A 21974-nucleotide genomic window follows, 5' to 3' on the forward strand; every position below is an offset into this window, starting at 1 on the left:
GAGAGAGGGAAGGAGGGGGAGAGAGGGGGAGAGAGAGGGAACGGGAGGGGAGAAAGAAAGACAAAGAAGGGGAGAGGATGAGAGAGGGAGAGAGGAGAGACAAGGAGAGAGTAGGGGAGAGAAAGGGAGGGAAGAGAGTGGCCGAGAGAGAGAGAGTGAGATAGAATGGGAGAGGAAGTGAGACCGGGAGGGAGAGAGGGACAGAGAGAGCGAGAGAGGGTGTGAAGGAGAGAGACAGAGGGGAGTGGGAGAAGGGGAGAGAGGAAGAGAGAAAAGGAGAAAGAGCCGGAGAGAGAGAGGGAGAGAGCGAGATGGAGAGAGGGAGAGAGTGTGAGAGCGAGGAAGGAGAGGGAGAGGGAAAATGGGAGGGGAGAGAGAGACAGAAAGGGAGTGGGTGAGAGAGGGGAGGGAAGATAGAAATAGAGGGAGAAAGAGAGAGAGAGAGAGAGGGACAGAGAGAGGGAGAGAGTGTGCAAGGGTGGAGGAGAGTGAGTGAAGGAGAGGGAGAGAGAGTACGAGGGAGTGGGAGAGCGAGAGACAGAAAGGGAGGGCGAGAGATGGATGGAGACAGAGGGAGAGAGGGAGAGAGAGGAACAGAGAGGGGGGAGCAAGGGAGAGAGAGTGAAGGAAAGGGAAAGAAGGGAGAGAGTGAGGGAAAGCGAGAGGAAGAGAGAGGGAGAAAGAGGGAGAGATAGGGAGGGAGAGGGGGAGGTAGAGGGAGACAGAGAGAGGGGTAGAGAGTGAGATAGAGGGATAGAGATCAAGACAGAGAGGGAGAGAGAGTGTGCGAGAGAGGGAATGAGAGGGAGATAGAGTAAGAGAGAAAGATGAAGAGCGAAGTATAGAGAGAGGGAAAGTGAGATCAGGAAGGAGGGTGAGAGAGGGAGAGAGAGAAGGAGAAAGAGAAACAGAAATGGAGAGGGGAATAGTGGGGTAGGGAAAGTGGGAATTAAAGGGAGAGAAGGAGAGAGAGGTGGAGAGAGAGACAGGGAGAGAGGGAGAAAGAGGGAGAGAGTGAGAGAGCAAAAGGGAGCAAGGTAGGAAGAGAGAGAGAGTGAGAGAGATTGAGGGTGAGGGACAGAGGGAGAGAGAGGGAGAGTGAGAGATTTTGAGGGTGAGGGACAGAGGGAGAGTGGGAGAGATTGAGGGTGAGGGACAGAGGGGGAGAGAGGGAGACTGGGAGAGATTGCGGGTGAGGGACAGAGGGAGAGAGAGGGAGAGTGAGAGAGATTGAGTGTGAGGGACAGATGGAGAGAAAGGGAGAGTGAGAGAGATTGAGGGTGAAGGACAGAGGGGGAGAGAAGGAGAGTGGGAGAGATTGAGGGTGAGGGACAGAGGGAGAGTGGGAGAGTGAGAGAGATTGAGGGTGAGGGACGGGGGAGAGAGGAGAGTGAGAGAGATAGAGGGTGAGGGACAGAGGGGGAGAGAGGGAGAGTGAGAGAGATTGAGGGTGAGGGACGGGGGGGAGAGAGGAGAGTGAGAGAGATAGAGGGTGAGGGACAGAGGGGGAGAGATGGAGAGTGAGAGAGATTGAGGTTGAGGGACAGAGGGAGAGTGAGAGAGATTTAGGGTGAGGGACAGAGGGGGAGAGAGGGAGAGTGAGAGAGATTGAGGGTGAAGGCCAGAGGGGGAAAGAGGGAGAGTGAGAGAGATTGAGGGTGAGGGACAGAGGGAGAGTGATTTAGGGTGAGAGACAGAGGGGGAGAGAGGGAGAGTGAGAGAGATTGAGGGTAAGGGACAGAGGGGGACAGAGGGAGAGTGAGAGAGATTGAGGGTGAAGGCCAGAGGGGGAGAGAGGGAGAGTGAGAGAGATTGAGGGTGAGGGACAGAGGGGGAGAGAGGGAGAGTGAGAGAGATTGAGGGTGAGGGACAGAGGGGGAGAGAGGGAGAGTGAGAGAGATTGAGGGTGAGAGACAGAGGTGAAGAGAGGGAGAGTGAGAGAGATTGAGGGTGAAGGCCAGAGGGGGAAAGAGGGAGAGTGAGAGAGATTGAGGGTGAGGGACAGAGGGGGAGAGAGGGAGAGTGAGAGAGATTGAGGGTGAGGGACAGAGGGAGAGTGAGAGAGATTGAGGGTGAGGGACAGAGGTGAAGAGAGGGAGAGTGAGAGAGATTGAGGGTGAGGGACAGAGGGAGAGAGAGGGAGAGTGAGAGAGATTGAGGGTGAGAGATAGAGGGAGAGCGGGAGAGTGAGAGAGATTGAGGGTGAGGGACAGAGGGGGAGAGTGGGAGAGTGGGAGAGATTGAGGATGAGGGACAGGGGGGAGAGAGGGAGAGTGAGAGAGATTGAGGGTGAAGGCCAGAGGGGGAGAGAGGGAGAGTGAGAAAGATTGAGGGTGAAGGCCAGAGGGGGAGAGAGGGAGAGTGAGAGAGATTGAGGGTGAGAGACAGAGGGGGAGAGAGGGAGAGTGAGAGAGATTGAGGGTAAGGGACAGAGGGGGACAGAGGGAGAGTGAGAGAGATTGAGGGTGAAGGCCAGAGGGGGAGAGAGGGAGAGTGAGAGAGATTGAGGGTGAGGGACAGAGGGGGAGAGAGGGAGAGTGAGAGAGATTGAGGGTGAGGGACAGAGGGGGAGAGAGGGAGAGTGAGAGAGATTGAGGGTGAGAGACAGAGGTGAAGAGAGGGAGAGTGAGAGAGATTGAGGGTGAAGGCCAGAGGGGGAAAGAGGGAGAGTGAGAGAGATTGAGGGTGAGGGACAGAGGGGGAGAGAGGGAGAGTGAGAGAGATTGAGGGTGAGGGACAGAGGGAGAGTGAGAGAGATTGAGGGTGAGGGACAGAGGTGAAGAGAGGGAGAGTGAGAGAGATTGAGGGTGAGGGACAGAGGGAGAGAGAGGGAGAGTGAGAGAGATTGAGGGTGAGAGATAGAGGGAGAGAGGGAGAGTGAGAGAGATTGAGGGTGAGGGACAGAGGGGGAGAGTGGGAGAGTGGGAGAGATTGAGGATGAGGGACAGGGGGGAGAGAGGGAGAGTGAGAGAGATTGAGGGTGAAGGCCAGAGGGGGAGAGAGGGAGAGTGAGAAAGATTGAGGGTGAAGGCCAGAGGGGGAGAGAGGGAGAGTGAGAGAGATTGAGGGTGAGGGACAGAGGGGGAGAGAGGGAGAGTGAGAGAGATTGAGGGTGAGGGGCAGAGGGGGAGAGAGGGAGAGTGAGAGGTGTTGAGGGTGAGAGACAGAGGGAGAGAGAGGGAGGGAGAGAGTTAGAAAGAGAGAGGGATTGAGAGGGAGGGAGAGTGGGAAAGGGAGATGGAGAGAGTGGGGGAAAGAGGGAGAGATGGAGAAGGGGAGAAGGAGAGAGAGTGGGAGTAAGAGAGAGGGAAAGAGAGGGAGAGATTTGAGAGAGGGAGAGGGAGAGTGGGAGTGAGAGAGTGAGGGAGGGACAGAGGGAAAGAGAGGGAGAAGGTGAGAGAGAGTGGTAGAGTGAGGGAGTGGGAGTGTGAGGGGGAGAGGGAGGGAGGGAGAGAGAGAGGGAGGGAGGGAGAGAGGGACAAGATTCATGGGGAAGACAGAATGGATCCTCCAAATTCTACACTGAAGTTTCCCTTCCCACTCCCCTCATCTCTTGTTGCCCCTCACAATTTCTCTTCACCACACTGTAGTTTCCCCGTGACCCTCTTTATTTCCTTGTGTAAAATTCTGCTCATTCCCCATGTTTGCCCCTATCCCCACCCCTATTACTTTATCCATTCATATATTTTGGAAAATCCAAACCTATTCCACCGTTATTTCGCTTTAACCGAGGCGGACTGGATTTTCCACAGGGTCCAGATGCATTGGCATGATTCGGAAACCCAGGACAGGGATGAAACGGGAATTGTTTACCCTTCACCAACACAATAAGTCAGTGGTATCCGAGAGCTGGGGATGCCATGCCGGAATTCCGTGCCCAGGTCAGAGGTGCAATTGACACACACACCTGAGGGCCAGGTTCTCTGATATTTCTTCAGTTATCAAATGTGCTGACCACACTGAGTGTCAGACACATTAACATTGAGAGGACACCGATGCTTCTCACAGTCCATGAGTGATTCGTGAGGGGTTGTGACACTGGACACGGCCCCACAGCAGAGGCACCACCCCTGACTGTGATCCTTCCCCACTGAGCTTTTGGAGAATCCCGGTCTGGAATGGTTGCAGTGCAGAGAGAAACGGGAAGCTTACCAGAATCATGAAACAGACCGGGCCTTGGAAACTCCAGTTAAACCCCGACTCGTGCTTCAGCCAACAGCTGTGAGGATGGAAGAGTTTCGTCACTGGGTGGCAGTCAGTTTGTGAAATACATTGAGAACGTCAGTGGATCGACAGTGCAGGAAAACGGCAGCCAATCTCTGCAGGGCAAGATCCCATAATAGCACTATGGAGTTGACCATCAATGGTATTGTCCATGGGGTGAGTGTTGGCCTCAGTGTGAGGGAGAATGGCCCTTGCTCCTCTTCAAAATAGTTTGTTGGGATCAGTGCTGTCCGTCGAGATGATAGACAGGTCTTGCTCCGATATCTCCTCCAATGACAACACCAGTGGCAGTGTGGCTGTGTGTCTCCCCCTCAGCTCTGTCTGGAACTCAACTCTGTCACCAGAGTCGGGCTTCTGTCATAAAACTGGGAGGGCGAAGTCACAGGGCAGTCGAGAGAGATGGGAAGGGGCACCACCACTCTCTCCTTCCCAGTCCCACATGCATAGACTGCCACTGATAGTGACCAAGTCTGACAGCATCAGGTAGCTAGTGTTTTGACTGAAGCCTTGATTGCATCTTTCATTACGGTCAATGCTAGCAGAATTTGAGGGAAGTTAAGCTGGCCATTAGCTGACCTGCCAGCATCTGCTTTGCAATGCTCTAAAAGCAATCGCTCTACTTTGCTCACAGGTCAGTAGATTGCCAAGGTGGGTGGACATCTGAAGGATCAAGGTGTAAAGAGCTGTGGACCTAGACTAGGGAAATGGTAGACACTTTGAGGGGACAAATGGTCTCCTCCTGTTGCCTCCATGCCTTCCTAGGATTCTCCTGTGGCTCACACGGACCATCTCAGACTTCTCAGTGGTACGGAAGCTGAGATCAGTTCAGTCAGGATCTGTCATTGGGTGAAGTCAAACCCTCCCCAATCCCCAGGACTGTTATCCCCACTTGTGAACATTTTTTTTTCCTCGCTTCAAAAACCCCTTCAAAAACAATTACAAAAAACCCCTTGGGGGTCGGCAGAAAACCTCAAGCTTCGCCCAGTGGTCAGCTGGACTGTGCTGCTCACAGAGAGGGCACACTCAGACCCATTATGGGTAGTGCTGGGGAGGTGAATGGGGAAGGGTGTCAGACAACTTGAATGCTTTGCTCTCAGAGCTGGTACAGGACTCAGTCCACGTCCTGCGTTAGGGCAGTGGTGCAGCCAATTGCGCCGCTGCCTCCAGGGACCCGGGTCAATCCTGACCTTGGTTGTTGTCCAAGTGGAGTTTGCATATTGTCTCCATCACCGTGCCAGGATTTCCCTTAGAGCTCCGGTTTGATCCCACATCCCAACGGTATGTTATTGACAGTAAATTACCCCTTGTTGTGGGTGGGTGGGGAAGCATCAAAGGGGAGTTGATGGCCATGTGTGGGAGGATAAGGTTCAGGGGTAGAGGGAGATAAGGAGAGGCCAATGGGACTGATGGGCTAAGTCTGCAGGAAGCTAGTATGGACCTGATGGACCAAATGGCCTGTTTCTGCGTCACAGTCAGTTGTATCACTCTATCACATTTCCTTATCATTTAATACTCACGCGGTTTCTGTTCCATAGCCTCTGGGGTATATTGCCGCTGAGATAATGACTATCACAGCAGGAACACCATAAGCAGAAACGTACAGGTATCTTCGTTTGATGATATGTGTGTGAGTGAAATTGGTGACTGTCAGGTTTCTGGACATGATGAAAAGCTGCAGACTGTCCAGGAACATCCAGATGAAGACGGCAAGGAAGAGATAATGCAGACACCCGGCAATCAGGGCGCACACAACCTAAAGAAAGAGGCAACACAGTGGATAGTGGGCAGCTCGGGGTAAAAGCAGAGGGCAGTCAGAGACAGGGACGCAGGCAGGAACATGCAGAGACGGGTCAGAGACACACAGACGGTTACACACAAGTGGACAGAAACAGAGAGAGAAAACCACAGCTAAAGACATTCACATGGACACAGTGAAAAACACACAGTCAGAAACAGACTGACATTGGAACGGGAACACAGAGAGAAACACAACAGAGATACTGGTGCAGAGACACAGAAACAAATAAATATACAGAAACATGCATGTGCGTACACACACACACACACACACACAAACGTGTGCACACATGCACAAATATGCACACCCACAGAGTGGAGGCAATATTGTCTAAACTTATTAGGAAACACAGTGAAGATATACACATATAATAGCTTACAATTAAACACAGATACAGACATAAAAATAGATGATCATGGGTAACCTTTACAAAATATATTGCTTCAGCAAATGGAACAAGATATTTTGTCCTAGAACAGAAACAGAAACACAGACAGAGACACAACGGACACTCAGAAGCAAATAAGTACGCAAACATACGAATACACAATGGAAGAATTGATGTGCAAACTTATAAAGGATACATTGGTGATAAACACTGACAATAACTTATTAATGAGCAGAAATTTAGTCATAAAGGTAGAATAGTAAACAGAGGAGATGGAGGAACTCCAAGGGTCAGTAGGTATCTATGAAGGGACACGGACATTAGACGTTTCACATTGCCTGACCTCCTCTGTTCCTTCAGCTCCTTTGTGATTTGCCCCAGATCTCCAGTGATACAAACTCTTGTGAGTCCATAAACTGAGAACAACTTTGGTACTTTTTACAAAATATCTTGTTGCAGCACCAGATCTGCAAAGTGTGCTGATGTCACTCATTCTCCAGTGACCGGGAAACTCAGTGACAGGGTTAACCCACTGCACCCCAGGGTGAATGTGAATGAGGAGGTTTGGAGTGTCCAGTGAGGTCATTGGGCAGGAGGGCAGAGGGAGGGAAAGGGCAACGTTCTGTGGTGACAAGACCGTGGGGAAGGGGTGAGTCTCCAATGCTCGGAGGCTTTGGCTACCATTGCAATGAGGATCTGATTAAAGGGATGACACGCTGGTCACGATGAGCCAATGGAAGGAGAGGACACCAGAGGAGAGTGGTGGGAGAGCAGGGGCTGAGATACCACTACACCCACGTTAAGTCTGGCTTTGCTGCAGAATTTGACCAACTGCACATTCAGAAACTCTATGAGAATTAGAGGCGGGAATTTGGTTTTCTTACCGGCTGTTTAATCCGCATTCCGATCAGAAAGATGAACTGTGCCAGGAAGAGGGTGATACTCAGGTGCTTGTGAAGATTGGTGTTAGCATTCTGGATGGATTTGCAGTGGACAAATACGGCGATGGAGGCGGCGAGGCAGAAAAGGGAGATGATGAGGCCGATGTAGGTGATCACCTCCAAGTGCCAGTCGTCAGTCTGCAAGCACAAAGTGGGGAACCACGTTCAGGAATAGGCTGTGATAGAGTCTCCAGGGACAGAGTCACTGTGATAGAGTCTCCAGGGACAGAGTTACTGTGATAGAGTCTCCAGGGACAGTATTAGACAGAGTTACAGTGATCGAGTCTCCAGGGACAGAGTTACTGTGATAGTGTCTCCAGGGACAGAGTTACTGTGATAGAGTCTCCAGGGACAGAGTCACTGTGATAGAGTCTCCAGGGACAGAGTTACTGTGATAGAGTCACCAGGGACAGTATTAGACAGAGTTACTGTGATCGAGTCTCCAGGGACAGCATTAGACAGAGTTACTGTGATAGAGTCTCCAGGGACAGCATTAGACAGAGTTACTGTGATCGAGTCTCCAGGGACAGAGTTACTGTGATAGAATCTCCAGGGACAGTATTAGACAGAGTTACTGTGATAGAGTCTCCAGGGACAGCATCAGACAGAGTTACTGTGATAGAGTCTCCAGGGACAGAGTTACTGTGATAGAGTCTCCAGGGACAGCATTAGACAGAGTTACTGTGATAGAGTCTCCAGGGACAGAGTTACTGTGATAGAGTCACCAGGGACAGTATTAGACAGAGTTACTGTGATCGAGTCTCCAGGGACAGTTACTGTGATAGAGTCTCCAGGGACAGCATTAGACAGAGTTACTGTGATCGAGTCTCCAGGGACAGAGTTACTGTGATAGAATCTCCAGGGACAGTATTAGACAGAGTTACTGTGATAGAGTCTCCAGGGACAGCATTAGACAGAGTTACTGTGATAGAGTCTCCAGGGACAGAGTTACTGTGATAGAGTCACCAGGGACAGTATTAGACAGAGTTACAGTGATCGAGTCTCCAGGGACAGAATTACTGTGATAGTGTCTCCAGGGACAGAGTTACTGTGATAAAGTCTCCAGGGACAGAGTCACTGTGACAGAGTCTCCAGGGACAGAGTTACTGTGATAGAGTCACCAGGGACAGTATTAGACAGAGTTACTGTGATTGAGTCTCCAGGGACAGAGTTACTGTGATAGGATCTCCAGGGACAGTATTAGACAGAGTTACTGTGATCGAGTCTCCAGGGACAGAGTTACTGTGATAGAATCTCCAGGAACAGTATTAGACAGTGTTACTGTGATAGAGTCTCCAGGGACAGGGTTACTGTGATAGAGTCTCCAGGGACAGCATTAGACAGAGTTACTGCAAGTTCACACTCATGGGATGTCCAGCCCCTACAGTCCTGTGTTGGTGATTCTGTTCCACACATGGCTCCACCCTCTCCTCTTTATCCAACCCATCAATACACCCCTCCACCACTTATCAGTAGTTCCTTCACTATAGATTACTAGATCATGCCAATCTGGGATCTCTGATTCTGACCCCTTGCTCTCTAAACTTAAAGCAAGATTGGCTTTATTTGTCACATGTACATTGAAACATCAGTGCAATGCATTAATTTCCATCAATAACGAGCACAGGCCGAGGATTGGCACTAATATATCATGCCCACAACTCACTAACTCGAGCGCAGACTATATGTCTTTGGATTGTGGGAGGAAACCGGAATAGCTGAAAGAAACCAAACTCATGGGGAGAATGTACAAAACCTTTACAGACAGTGATGAGGATCAAACCCATGACTGGTGATCACTGGTACTATAAAGTGATTGCACTCACTGCTACGTTACCATGCCATCCACATCTAATACCGTACTGTATCCCTGGCACAATTAATAAAGGTTGGAACGCCACAGTGCCACCCATAACTAATACCGTACCATAACCTTGGCATGTCTAATAAAGGTCGGAGCCATAATTGATCTGTTGGAGGAACTCAGTGGGTCGAGCAGTGTCTGCGGGAGGAAAGGAACTGTTGGTGTTTTGGTTTGAAACCCTGAATCAGAACCAGAATGTCACCTCAGTCCTGATACAGGGTTCGGACCTGAAATTTTGACAATTCCTTTCCCCCCTACAGACGCTGCTCGATGCGTTAAGTTCCTCCAGCAGATTGTTTGTTGCTCCTCAGTCCAGTGTCTGTGGTCCCTCGAGGATCTGTAATAAGGGTAGGTCTTACAGAGTGAATGGTGAGGACCTGGTGTGTGGAGGAACGAGTCAATGTATTCTTGAAGGTGGAAACTGTCTCCTGACTAACAAAGTCCATCACACCAAATACCTTCTTAACCACATTCCCACCTTATATGACAACATTATTCAGCTTTCGTTGGAGCCAAGGAGGCTGAGCTTCACAAAATTATAAGTAGCATGGAAGGGATAATGACTGAGGAAGTTTGCACCATAGCAGAAGTGTTTAAAAGCAGGTGGAGTAGATTGAGGAGTTCACAGAGGCAGGTCAGTCACCATATTTCAGCTGTATCTGGTGGAGGATTTGTATCACCAACGTACAGAAAGCAACAGAATAAGGTTTAATATACGTCTGTGTGGCAGACTGACCTTTAATTTGCTGAGGCCAAGAGTCAAATCTCAAGCCCACCAAGGAGCACCAGGCCTTTGTCTCCCACACCATCACCCACCTTATCGACTCTGGGGATCTCCCATCCACTGTCACCAACCTCAAGTTCCCTTGCACTGCACCACTTGTTTCTACCTCCTACCCAAGATCCACAAACCTGTCTGTCAAGGTAGACCCATTGTTTCTGCTTGTTCCTGTCTCACCAAACTTATATCTGGATTCCTTGACTCAGTTTTATTCCCCCCCCAACCCCCCCAGTTCAATCCCTTCCTACCTATATCTATGACACTTCATACGCTCTTGATCTTTTCAATGGTTTCAAGTTCCCTGGCTCTGATCATCTTATTTCCACTATGGATGTCCAGTCCCTATACACCTCTGTCCCCAAAGTTCTCTGTTTCTATATGGGAGCACACTCAATCAATTGCCCTCCACCACCACTCTCCTCCATCTGGCAGAATTGGTCCTCGCTCTTAATAATTTCTCCTTGGGCTCCTCCTACTTCCTTCAAACAGAAGGTGTAGCCACGGGCACTTGCACAGGACCCAGCATTTTTATCCGTTACATGGAACAGTCTATTCTCCAAGCCTACACTGGTATCACTCCCAACTTTTCCTACGCTACAACGATGACTGCACTGTTGCTGCTTCCAGAGTCCGTGCGGAATTCGTCAACTTCATCAACTTTGCCTCCAACTTCCACCCTATTCTATTCCTGACACCTCCTTCCCCTCTCTTGAACCCTCTGTCTCTATCTCTGGAGATACCTTATCTACTGATATCCTTTATAAACCCACTGATTCTCACTGCTACCTGGACTATACCTCCTCCCACTCTGCTACTTGTAAAAATGTCATCCCCTTCTCGCAATTCCTCCGTCTCCGCCGCATCTGCTCTCAGAATAAGGCTTTAATTCTTGAACTAAGAAGGTGTCCACCTTCTTCAAAGAAATGGGCTTCCCTTATCCCCACCATCAACGCTGCCCTCAACTGCATCTCTTCCATTTCACACTCGTCTGCTCTTACCCCATCCTTCCGCCACCCTACCAGTGACAGGGTTTCTCTTGACCTAACCTGCAACCCCACCAACCTCTGCATCCAGCACATAATTCTCCATAACTTCCACCATTTCCAACAGGATCCCACCGCCAAGCACAGCGTCCTCCCCCATCTACTTTCTGCTTTCTGCAGGGATCGCTCCCCACACAACTCCCTTGTCCATTCATCCCCTCCCCACTGATCTCCCTCCTGATATTTATCCTTGCAAACGAAGCAAGTGCCACACCAGCCCCTAAACCTCCTCCCTCACTACCATTCTGGGCCCCAAACACTCCTTCCAGGTGAGACGACACTTCACCTGTCAGTCTCTTGGGGTCATCTACTGTATCTGGTACTCCTGCTGTGGCCTCCTGTATAACGGTGAGACCCAACGTAGATCGAGAGACCGCTTCACCAAGTACCTACGCTCTATCTGCCAGAAAATACGTGATCTTCCAGTGGCCACCCATTATATTCTACTTCCCATTCCCATTCCAACATGTCAGCCCATAGCCTCCTCTACTGTCGTGATGAGGGCACAGTCAGGTTGGAGGAACAACACCTTACATTCTGTCTGGGTAGCCTCAAACCTGATTGAATGAGTTCAATTTCTTGAACTTCTGATAATTGACTCCCTCTCCTTCACTATTGTCCATTCCCATTTCCCTCTCTCACATTTCCTTACCTGCCCATCACCTCCCTCTGCTGTTTGTACCCCTTCCCTTTCTTCTATGGCCTTTTGTCCTCTCCTATTAGATACTGCTTCTCCAGCCCTTTGTCAAACGATTTCCCAGCTCTTTACTTCCCCCACCCTCTCTCCCAGTTTCACCCCATCTCCTACCAACTTGTATATCTTCCTCCCCTTCCCCACCTTCTTACTTTGACTTCTCCTCATCTCATTGTTTTTCTCTAGTCCCGACGAAGGGTCTCGGCTGGAAAAAGCTGATTGTTTACTTTTTTCCATAGATGCTGCCTGGCCTGCTGAGTACCTCCAGAATTTTGTGTGTTGCTTAATATAGATGACTCCTGATGGTCAGCAAGGATAATGTGGGCTGAAGGGTCTGTTTCTGTGTTTGTGTCTCTTTCACTCTGATCTCTTCATTCACCCCTTTTTATTTGACTACAAATTTTTCTATTGAATGATTTCTTACCTCAATCTTAACTGGAGCCATTAAAATAGCAAAGCTTGTCAGGTGGTTACACTGGCAAATTACATGTGTCTGATTGGAATTGATCAGTTCACAACCATCAGATTTCCAGACACTGTTCTTTTTGGTATTACTCCAATAGACACATTTTAGCTCTTCCCCGACTTTTTTTTCCTGTTTCCAGATAAGAACAAATGATTTTAGCCATCATTGAAAGCCTTTTAATAACATGAGCTACATTCACATGTCCCCAAGCAGTACAAATGCAGAAATCGTTAGGAACGTCGCAATCCCATAGATACACAAACTGAATTATCTCTGTAGGTAGGAAATGAATCACAGAACCACACTTAACACAACAGAGGGAATACTATTTCGACCAATCACACAACACTATCCCATGAAAAAGCCCCAGGACAGGAGACACTGATTAAAAACAGAGTGAAGCTCCCTCTTCATTACCCTATGAAACCTGCTTTGGGAGGGGTAGTCAACGTAAATGGAGAATGAAGCTTTTTCTACAATATCTCATAAAACTTGTCAGGTGTTGAGTAATAATTCCAACACTACAGTGATGTGGATTTTCCCTTCCGTGAAATGACAGTAGCAATATATAACCACCACTACACAACGACCTGAGAAGTGGTGGCAAGGGATTCTGATGTGTCTCAACATCAGTCTTTAAACATTTTACCATTTCCAGTTCCTCTCTCAGAGCCCTGAGTACTCTCCCTGAAAAATGTTGACTGCAGAAGCCACTAAAAAATAACATGAAACAATTCAAACCCAGTTTCCTTAGAAATGTTACACAGCCAAGCTCAGTACCTGCTCAACCTCCCATTTTGCATTTTAATGGAAAGTTCACTTTCAATTGGGGAACATCACAGATCGTAACTACAAACCTGGTTGAGTCTCAGAGTCAAATTGAACTTTTCCTTCAGATTAGAGCTGGCGGCTTTGTTGCTGATGGTGGCAGCTATCACCTTGGAATTTAATGAGACATTGTTCTGAGATGGACGGCCGCCTTTAATCTCTTGGCTCAGTAGGGATCCCAAGTCATTGAATACAATTAAGGAAACGGCCTGAAACTCTGTGGAGATAATAGATCAGCCTTTGGTGAACATTACCTGAAATGCTCCAGTAACTGGACATAAAGGCGGGTTACCATAAAATCGACCCATTCCAGTGATTTGTTGTAAGCCTTTAAGAGTTAAGGTCGGCTCTAAGTAGGAATGGACTAAGAGATCATCAAGTGGATACTTTGTCATGGATGGTGTCAATTTAATTTTCATTGATGGAGGTACACTCTTCCAGGAAAGGGGCAGTCTGTCTCATTCCTGACAGAAGATGGTATCTTTCTTGGAAAAGAGATAATGACCAGATACTCTGAATTTAGCAAATCTCAGTCACTATGAAATGTGCAAGTCACATACACAGGTCTCTCAGAATACTAGAACGCTGAGTAAGTTTGATAGCAGGAGTTGCACCTTGAGGTTGAATTCACAGAGCCACACTCTATTCATTCTGAACTACAGTTGGCTTCTACTCAAGACTGAATTGCCTTCTCTGAGTATTACACAATAAGACCAAATGCAGCAACGTATTCTGATGGCGAGACATACAGGCTGGTACTACCAGAAGAATGGACCAACAGGCAAGAACTTGGGCAAGGTAGAACATCTCCTGCGGTATGTTTGTAAGTTTCTGGCCAAACTCATTGTTTTGCAGTGTACACAAGGATGGAAAAGGGTCAGGAAACTTACCAGTGTTATTTTCTCCAGCGATGGTTCTCTGGTAAGTCTCCAAGGAATTATTCCGCATTTCTAATTTCACCAATGGGTTCGTGCTCACCTGGACCTTAAGAACTATGAGAAAAGGTAAAGTAATCTGAAGCATTCAGCAGCAAAATGGAAGTTCACTTGCTCTCTACCTCTGCTGATAATTCTTTGAACAACACTTCTCTTTTGCAGACTTCCTGAGAATTCCATCTGATGGATATAATTTGTGACAGAGCTTTCTTGGGTTGAATTAGCTTAATGTAGCCAGAGAAGAAAATCAATCTCAGCACCCACAGAACTGTGAGAAAAAAATGCATACCTGTTCTTCACTGGCTGGTGGCTCTGATCAAAAGAAGGTAAAAGGATGATTCTGGCTCAATGTGTTAGTTCTTCAGATCGAATAGCTTACCAGTACTTGTTAGCCATGATACAGACAGAGATCTTGCCTCTTTGCCAGAGGTAGTTAGGATTCCAGCTCCCATATCACAAGCACAGAACCTACACTGGCTTTTCACGGCTTCAATCTATTTCTTGACTTTAGAACGGCCTTCGAGATGTTATTTTTGAAATGTAACTTCTATAAAAGATGATTGAGCTAGTTTGTGTTCAGTTACCATGCTTGGGGGAGTGCAAAGTAGATAGAACAGGAAGATGCAGTCGATAAAGAACATCAGTTCTATGGACAGACCACAGAACACGACGTTGTTCTTCTGCAGCATTGAAGGTTGAGAGATAATTTGAAAAAAGATCTTCAAGATTAACAGTGGTTTGGGAAGAGTTAACGAAGAGAAAGCTCTTTCATTGAAGAAGGTTGGAGAACCAATAAACAAAGGTTTAAAGGTGACTATTGTTGAACCCAGGGTGCCAGGAGGGAAATCATTTCCACACAGAGAGTGGTCAAGAAACTCACTGCTTGGATAGGAAGTGGAAGCATTTCATCCCAAGTTTTCAAATGGGAAAATACATGGAGTGTTGGAGAGATAGTAATTACAGGGCAATCAAGAAACAGAGGATGACTAGACTGTAATTTCCCTGTAGAGACCTAGCATGAGTTCAATGGGCAGAATAGCCTTCTGCACAGCAATGTTTCTATGATACTACAGTTCTAATGGAAACCTTGGAGCAGAAATTTTTCAGACAGTAAGGTTACAAAGAAGTTCAATAAATCATTGTATAATGTGGGGGAGTTTTGGGGGATACATCCTGTCAGTATAATTCTCCTGGTCTTCTGCAATATAGTCTCTTGTATTCCCACCCACATGGCAAATGACAGAATGCCCCATGCAAAATAAAGCACCTCTGACAGTGCGGCACCCCCTCAGTTCTGCACTGGATGGGACCCTAGATACTGTGCTCAGCAGACAGCAGTGAGAGTGAGAACAGAGAGAATTGGGCTATATTCAGGCAAGTAACAGCCTCTTTCATTGATCATTTTTGCAGAGTTCTGGGAAACAGGAAACCTGGCTGACAGTGATCTCTTTATCAGACTTCCTGGGATGATGTTATAACAGGTGCAACACATGAGAACTGACTATCAGTGACACAGCATGTTTCAGCACAGCCTTTCAAAGCAACCTCATGAAATCGGAAATAAAAGCAGAAAATGTTGGTAAGTTCAGCAGGTCAGGCAGAAGCAATAGAATGTGAAATGGTTAACCTCCTCAACATGAAGTGTTAACTGTTTCTCTTTCCACAGATGCTGCCTGACCTGCCGACTACTTCCAGTATTTTCCTTTCTTCCACATTTCCTGTAGCTTGGTTGATTTTTAACCTTCAGAAATATTAAATAAGGATCTCTTGCAAGAGCCTACATGATTAATCAATCATATATTGATGATCAATATCAACTGATGGACTATGTTTTCAGGCTCAAAGCTGATTATTGAGAAACTAATCTCCACCTTTCCTTCCTTTAACTTGAAACCAGTTTCACAGACTCGATAACTAGCAACGAGGACCTTTGCTCCAGTGGTCAATGTTTTCAGTGTCCAATACTTTACCAAAAGAGCTTGTTTCTATGGGATGGTGTTCTGAACTGGGTAGTTTAAGAGCAATCGCCATTGCCATGTTCTCCAAGAGTTTCACTATGGCCGTTGCCACCTCCAGCCTTTGAGTGGTGCTCATGTTATCCAGCCGTGAACTACTAAGAACATCGTTGGCAACTGTCGTCATATCCTACAGATGAAAAAGGAACACTTCAGCAACTGAAAAGGAAAGTATTGCAGATGCTGGAAGTCAGAAATTAAAATGGAAAATGCTGTTTTTCTGATGAGGGGTCATTGAGCAAGAACATTAATTCTGGTTCCCTCTCCACAGTCTAACATGTTCTATTTGCTCTTCCTCCAGTTCGTTGGAAGAGTGACTGACACAAAAACTTAACTAATTTCTCTTTCCGTAGATGATGCCTGATTGGCTGAATTTTTCCATCATTTTCTGCTTTAGGTTCAGATTCCAGCATCTGCAGTTCTACTATTTTTCCATAACCATTGAATTCTCTGCAGTTACTGTGCCACATAGACCTGTCTTGAAGCTTTTCTCTTCCTGAGGGTTTTTGTATTCCTTCTTCCTCAGTTGTTGAGTATTCTCCACCAACATTCTTTATTTCTCTCATTTCTCTTTCCCTTCCTTCTTTCCATCCTTCTCTTACACCTTCTCAGCCCAAATTCCCCCCACTGAGGATGCTTAAGAACTGGTTTCTCAAGAAGGCAATATTCATTACTAAGGACCATCACTCACCATCAAGAGCATGCCCTCTATCAGACAAGAGAAAATCTGCAGACATTAGAAATCTGAGCAACACACACAAAGTGCTGAATGAACTCAACGGGCCAGGCAGCATCTATGGAGAAGAGTGCAGTCAACATTTTGGGCCGAAATCCTTCGGCAGCACTGAAGACATGCCTTCCTCTCATTACTACCATTGTGGAGGAGGTACAGGAGCCAGAAGACCCAAACTCAATGATTCAAGTACAGCTTATTCCCCTCCATCATCAGATTTCTGAATGGTCCATGAGCCCTCCAGCACTTTTTTTGCACTATTTTGTTATTTTTTTCATATATATGTATATAGTCTTTGCAGTGTACTGCTGCCACAACATGGTAATGTAGTTGCTATTGTAACACTTTCCAGCACCAGCTACCCAGGTTCAATTTCCACCGCTGTCCCTAGGGAGTTTGTACATTCTTCCTGTGACTGTGTGGAATTCTTCCAGGTGTTCCAGTTTCCTCCAATGTAGGGTTAGGATTAATTCTTCACAGAGACATGGCTCCAGGGTGACCAAGGATGGGAGCTCAACATTCAGGGATATTCAATATTCAGGAGGGATAGATATGAAAGAAAAGGAGGTGGGGTGGCATTGCTGGTTAGAGAGGAGATTAACGCAATAGAAAAGAAGGACATTAGCTGGGAGGACGTGGAATCGATATGAGTAGAGCTGCATAACACTAAGGGGCAGAAAACACTGGTGGGAGTTGTGTACAGGCCACCTAACAGTAGTAGTGAGGTTGGGGATGGCATTAAACAGTAAATTAGAAATGCGTGCAATAAAGGAACAGCAGTTATAATGGGTGACTTCAATCTACAGATAGATTGCGTGAACTAAATTGGTAAGGATGCTTAGGAATAGGATTTCTTGGAATGTATGCAGGATAGTTTTCTGAATGAACATACTGAGGAACCAACTAGAGAGCAGGCCATTCTGGACTGGGTATTGAGCAATGAGGAAGGGTTAATTAGCAATCTTGTCATGCGAGGCCCCTTGGGTAAGAGTGACCATAATACGGTGGAACTCTTCATTAAGATGGAGAGTGATATAGTTAATTCAGAAACAAAGGTTCTGAACTTAAAGAAGGGTGACTTTGAAGGTATGAGACATGAATTAGCTAAGATAGACTGGCAAATGATACTTAAAAGGTTGACAGTGGATATGCAATGCCAAGCATTTAAAGATCGCATGGATGAACTACAACAGTTGTTCATCCCAGTTTGGCAAAAGAATAAACCAGGGAAGGTAGTGCACCCGTGGCTGATGAGGGAAATTAGGGATAGTATCAATTCCAAAGAAGAAACATACAAATTAACCAGAAAAAGTGGCTCACCTGAGGACTGGGAGAAATTCAGAGTCCATCAGAGGAGGACAAAGGGCTTAATTAGGAAAGGGAAAAAAGATTATGAGAGAAAACTGGCAGGGAACATAAAAACTGATTGTAAAAGCTTTTATAGATATGTAAAAAGAAAAAGATTGGTTAAGACAAGTGTAGGTCCCTTACAGTCAGAAATAGGTGAATTGATCATGGGGAACAAGGACATGGAAGACCAACTGAATAACTACTTTGGTTCTGTCTTCACTAAGGAGGACATAAATAATCTTCCGGAAATAGTAGGGGACTGTGGGTCCAGTGAGATGGAGGAATTGAGGGAAATATATGTTAGTAGGGAAGTGGTGTTAGGTAAATTGAAGGGATTGAAGGCAGATAAATCCCCAGGGCCAGATGATCTGCATCCCAGAGTGCTTAATGAAGTAGCCCAAGAAATAGTGGACGCATTAGTGATAATTTTTCAAAACTCTTTAGATTCTGGATTAGTTCCTGAGGATTGGAGGGTGGCTAATGTAACCCCGCTTTTTAAAAAAGGAGGGAGAGAGAAACCAGGGAATTGTAGACCGGTAAGCCTGACATCGGTGGTGGGGAAAATGCTAGAGTCAGTTATCAAAGATGTGATAACAGCACATTTGGAAAGCGGTGATATCATCAGACAAAGTCAGCATGGATTTGTGAAAGAAAAATCATGTCTGACGATCTCATAGAATTTTTTGAGGATGTAACTAGTAGAGTGGATAGGGGAGAACCAGTGGATGTGGTATATTTGGATTTTCAAAAGGCTTTTAACAATTCCCACACAGGAGATTAGTGTGCAAACTTAAAGCACACAGTATTGGGGGTATGGTATTGATGTGGATAGAGAATTGGTTGGCAGACAGGAAGCAAAGAGTGGGAATAAACAGAACCTTTTCAGAATGGCAGGCAGTGACTAGTGGGATACCGCAAGGCTCAGAGCTTGGACCTCAGTTGTTTACAATATATATTAATGACTTAGACAAGGGAATTAAATGCAGCATCTTCAAGCTTGCGGATGACACAAAGCTGGACAGCAGTGTTAGCTGTGAGGAGGATGCTAAGACGATGCAGGGTGACTTGGATAGGTTAGGTGAGTGGGCAAATTCATGGCAGATGCAATTTAATGTGGATAAATGTAAGGTTATCCACTTTGGTGGAAAGAACAGGAAAATAGATTATTATCTGAATGGTGGCCGATTAGGAAAAGGGGAGGTGCATCGAGACCTGGGTGTCATTGTACACCAGTCATTGAAAGTGGGCATGCAGGTACAGCAGGCGGTGAAAAAGGTGAATGGTATGCTGGCATTCATAGCAAGAGGATTCGAGTACAGGAGCAGGGAGGTTCTACTGCAGTTGTACAAGGCCTTGGTGAGACAACACCTGGAGTATTGCGTGCAGTTTTGGTCCCCTAATCTGAGGAAAGACATCCTTGCCATAGAGGGAGTACAAAGAAGGTTCACCAGATTGATTCCTGGGATGGCAGGACTTTCATATGATGAAAGACTGGATCGACTAGGCTTGTACTCTCTGGAATTTAGAAGATTGAGGGGGGGATCTGATTGAAACGTATAAAATTCTAAAGGGATTGGACAGGCTAGATGCGGGAAGATTGTTCCCGATGTTGGGGAAGTCCAGAACAAGGGGTCACAGTTTGAGGATAAAAGGGAAGCCTTTTAGGACTGAGATTAGGAAAAACTTCTTCACACAGAGAGTGGTGAATCTGTGGAATTCTCTGCCACAGGAAACAGTTGAGGCCAGTTCATTGGCTATATTTAAGAGGGAGTTAGATATGGCCCTTGTGGCTAAAGGGATCAGGGGTTATGGAGAGAAGGCAGGTACAGGGTTCTGAGTTGGATAATCAGCCATGATCGTACTGAATGGCGGTGCAGGCTCGAAGGGCCGAATGGCCTATTCCTGCACCTATTTTCTATGCTTCTATATGGATATAACTGGGTGTCATGAGAAAGTTGGTGCACAAGGGCCTGTCTGATGGTGTATCTCTGAATAAAATTTAATAAAACAACAAATATCACAGTATATAAATTTCAGTGATTATAACTCTGATTCTGACTTTCTCACCCTTCCACTCTTTCTCCACCTCTTCCCCTCTCTCTTTCCCTTTTTCCTTATCCTTCGGTCACTGCCTCCGTGCAGACGCAGTGCTGGCAACAGAGAGGAACTCTGTCGCATAAAGCTGTCATTTCTAAACCCGCACCGCTCTGGATTCGGGTTGGGGTTTGTTTGTCACATATACACCGAAACACACAGTGAAATGTGACATTTGTGTTAGGAGCCAACACATCTGAGGACGTGCTAGTGGTGCGCCACATTCCAGTGCTAACACAGACACAATGGCAACAATGCTCAGCAGAGCAACACAAACAGTGACAACAACCACAGAAGTAAACAAGCCCATTTCCCATCCCTCCCACCCACCATTCACTCGCACGCATAGACAATCCTCCAATCCCGGGACAGGCCACCTCAGGGTGCTAGATTTTTGTCACCTGATTCTCAGACATCGGGCCTCCAACTTTAGAATTCACTCCAGGATGCTGAACAGGGGCCTTGACTTCTGGACTCATACAGATCTTTGACCCTGATGATCTGAGCCCTAGTTACTTCTTCAAACTCTTGTGACTCTTTGGGACCTGTACTTAGAAGATGGTGCCTCCCATAATGCATCATCAGCATCAAATGCAACACCAGGTGATTAACAGTTCTCAGGAGCACCATGCTGTGGTCACAATCCACTGGCCTTGGGAGGATGTGGGAGCATCTTATGATGTTACTCAACTCTATCCAGATTCAATGTCTGCTTCAGGATACCTGTATCTCCAATACATCTGCTCAACTGCCCTTATTACAGAGTGGTAGAAATACAAGGCACATCAGGCTGGCGAATGAAGAAACCCTCACCACTTTTAGAAAGTACAATGCCAACACTGAGATGGGATTGGGTTGAATCAACACAGATACAATGGGCAGAATGGCCTCCTGTTGTGTTGTGAATATCCTATGATTCCATAAGAAAAGTTCTGTAAGAACCTATCACCATTCCGTAACACCCATGCAACCTAACTCCATCTTGTGACAATTCCTGCATCCCTTTGCTACCTCCAGTTAACAAAATCCATCCTTCTTGGTTTTAGAATCAACCTTTGATGCAGCATTGATGGGTCATTGACGGGTGTTCTGAGTTTCCACCACCATCTGGGTGGACAAGTCTTTCCAAATTGCTTGGCTCTAATTTCAGATGTCCTCCAGTCCTGGACCTTATTGTCTCCTTCCTACCTTCTCCACTTTCCATTCTCCCTCACCTTTCAGTTGGTTGTCCCCATTTGCTCAGCTCTCTGTAATGTCTTGCAAACAACAACAAATCACATCGCGTTAACCGGGCATCCAAGTACTTGTTAAACACAATGAATATTCTGCCTTTGCCACTCTTCCTAACAATGAATTCAAGATCACCTCCCATCCTTCTAGTAAATATTTTTATCCATCAAAATCAGAATCAGAATCAGGTTTATTATCGTTGACATAGAGTACATTATGAAGTTTGTTGTACTGTGCATGACATAAAAAATTACTATAAGTTCCAATAAAAATTAAATAGTGCAGAAGAGGAACAGTGAGGTAGTGGTGACAGGTTCATTGTCAGTTCAGAAATATGGTAGTGGAGGGGATGAAAATATTGTGCATGTGCCTTCTTTGATTGTAGCAATGAGAAGAAGGCATGTCACAGAAGGTGAGGGTTCTCAATGATGGATGCTGCCTTCTCGAGGCACCACCTATTGAAGATGTCTTTGATGGTGGGTAAGCTTTTGTTTGCAATAGAGCTGTCAGAGTGTATAACCCTCTGTGGCCCTTTTCGATCCTTTGAATTGGAGCCTCCATACCAGGTGGTGATGCAACCAGTCTGAATG

The 21974-nt window shown here is 46.6% G+C and overlaps 1 protein-coding gene across 1 annotated transcript in view; it reads right to left on the reverse strand.

Annotated features, from left to right (window-relative positions):
• Positions 1–21974, reverse strand: part of LOC134339348 (adhesion G protein-coupled receptor E1-like) — a 53745-nt gene that overhangs the window by 16439 nt on the left and 15332 nt on the right. Inside the window, exons 7-13 of the mRNA XM_063035764.1 lie at positions 15933–16107; positions 13918–14019; positions 13057–13244; positions 12158–12328; positions 7295–7489; positions 5742–5977; positions 4153–4219 (exon numbers count right to left, since the gene is read on the reverse strand). Coding sequence (XP_062891834.1) covers positions 4153–4219; positions 5742–5977; positions 7295–7489; positions 12158–12328; positions 13057–13244; positions 13918–14019; positions 15933–16107 — 1134 coding nt within the window. The remainder of the gene's footprint in view (positions 1–4152; positions 4220–5741; positions 5978–7294; positions 7490–12157; positions 12329–13056; positions 13245–13917; positions 14020–15932; positions 16108–21974) is intronic.

This window comes from Mobula hypostoma, chromosome 29 (genome assembly GCF_963921235.1).
Source record: "Mobula hypostoma chromosome 29, sMobHyp1.1, whole genome shotgun sequence".
Lineage (NCBI taxonomy): Eukaryota > Metazoa > Chordata > Chondrichthyes > Myliobatiformes > Myliobatidae > Mobula > Mobula hypostoma.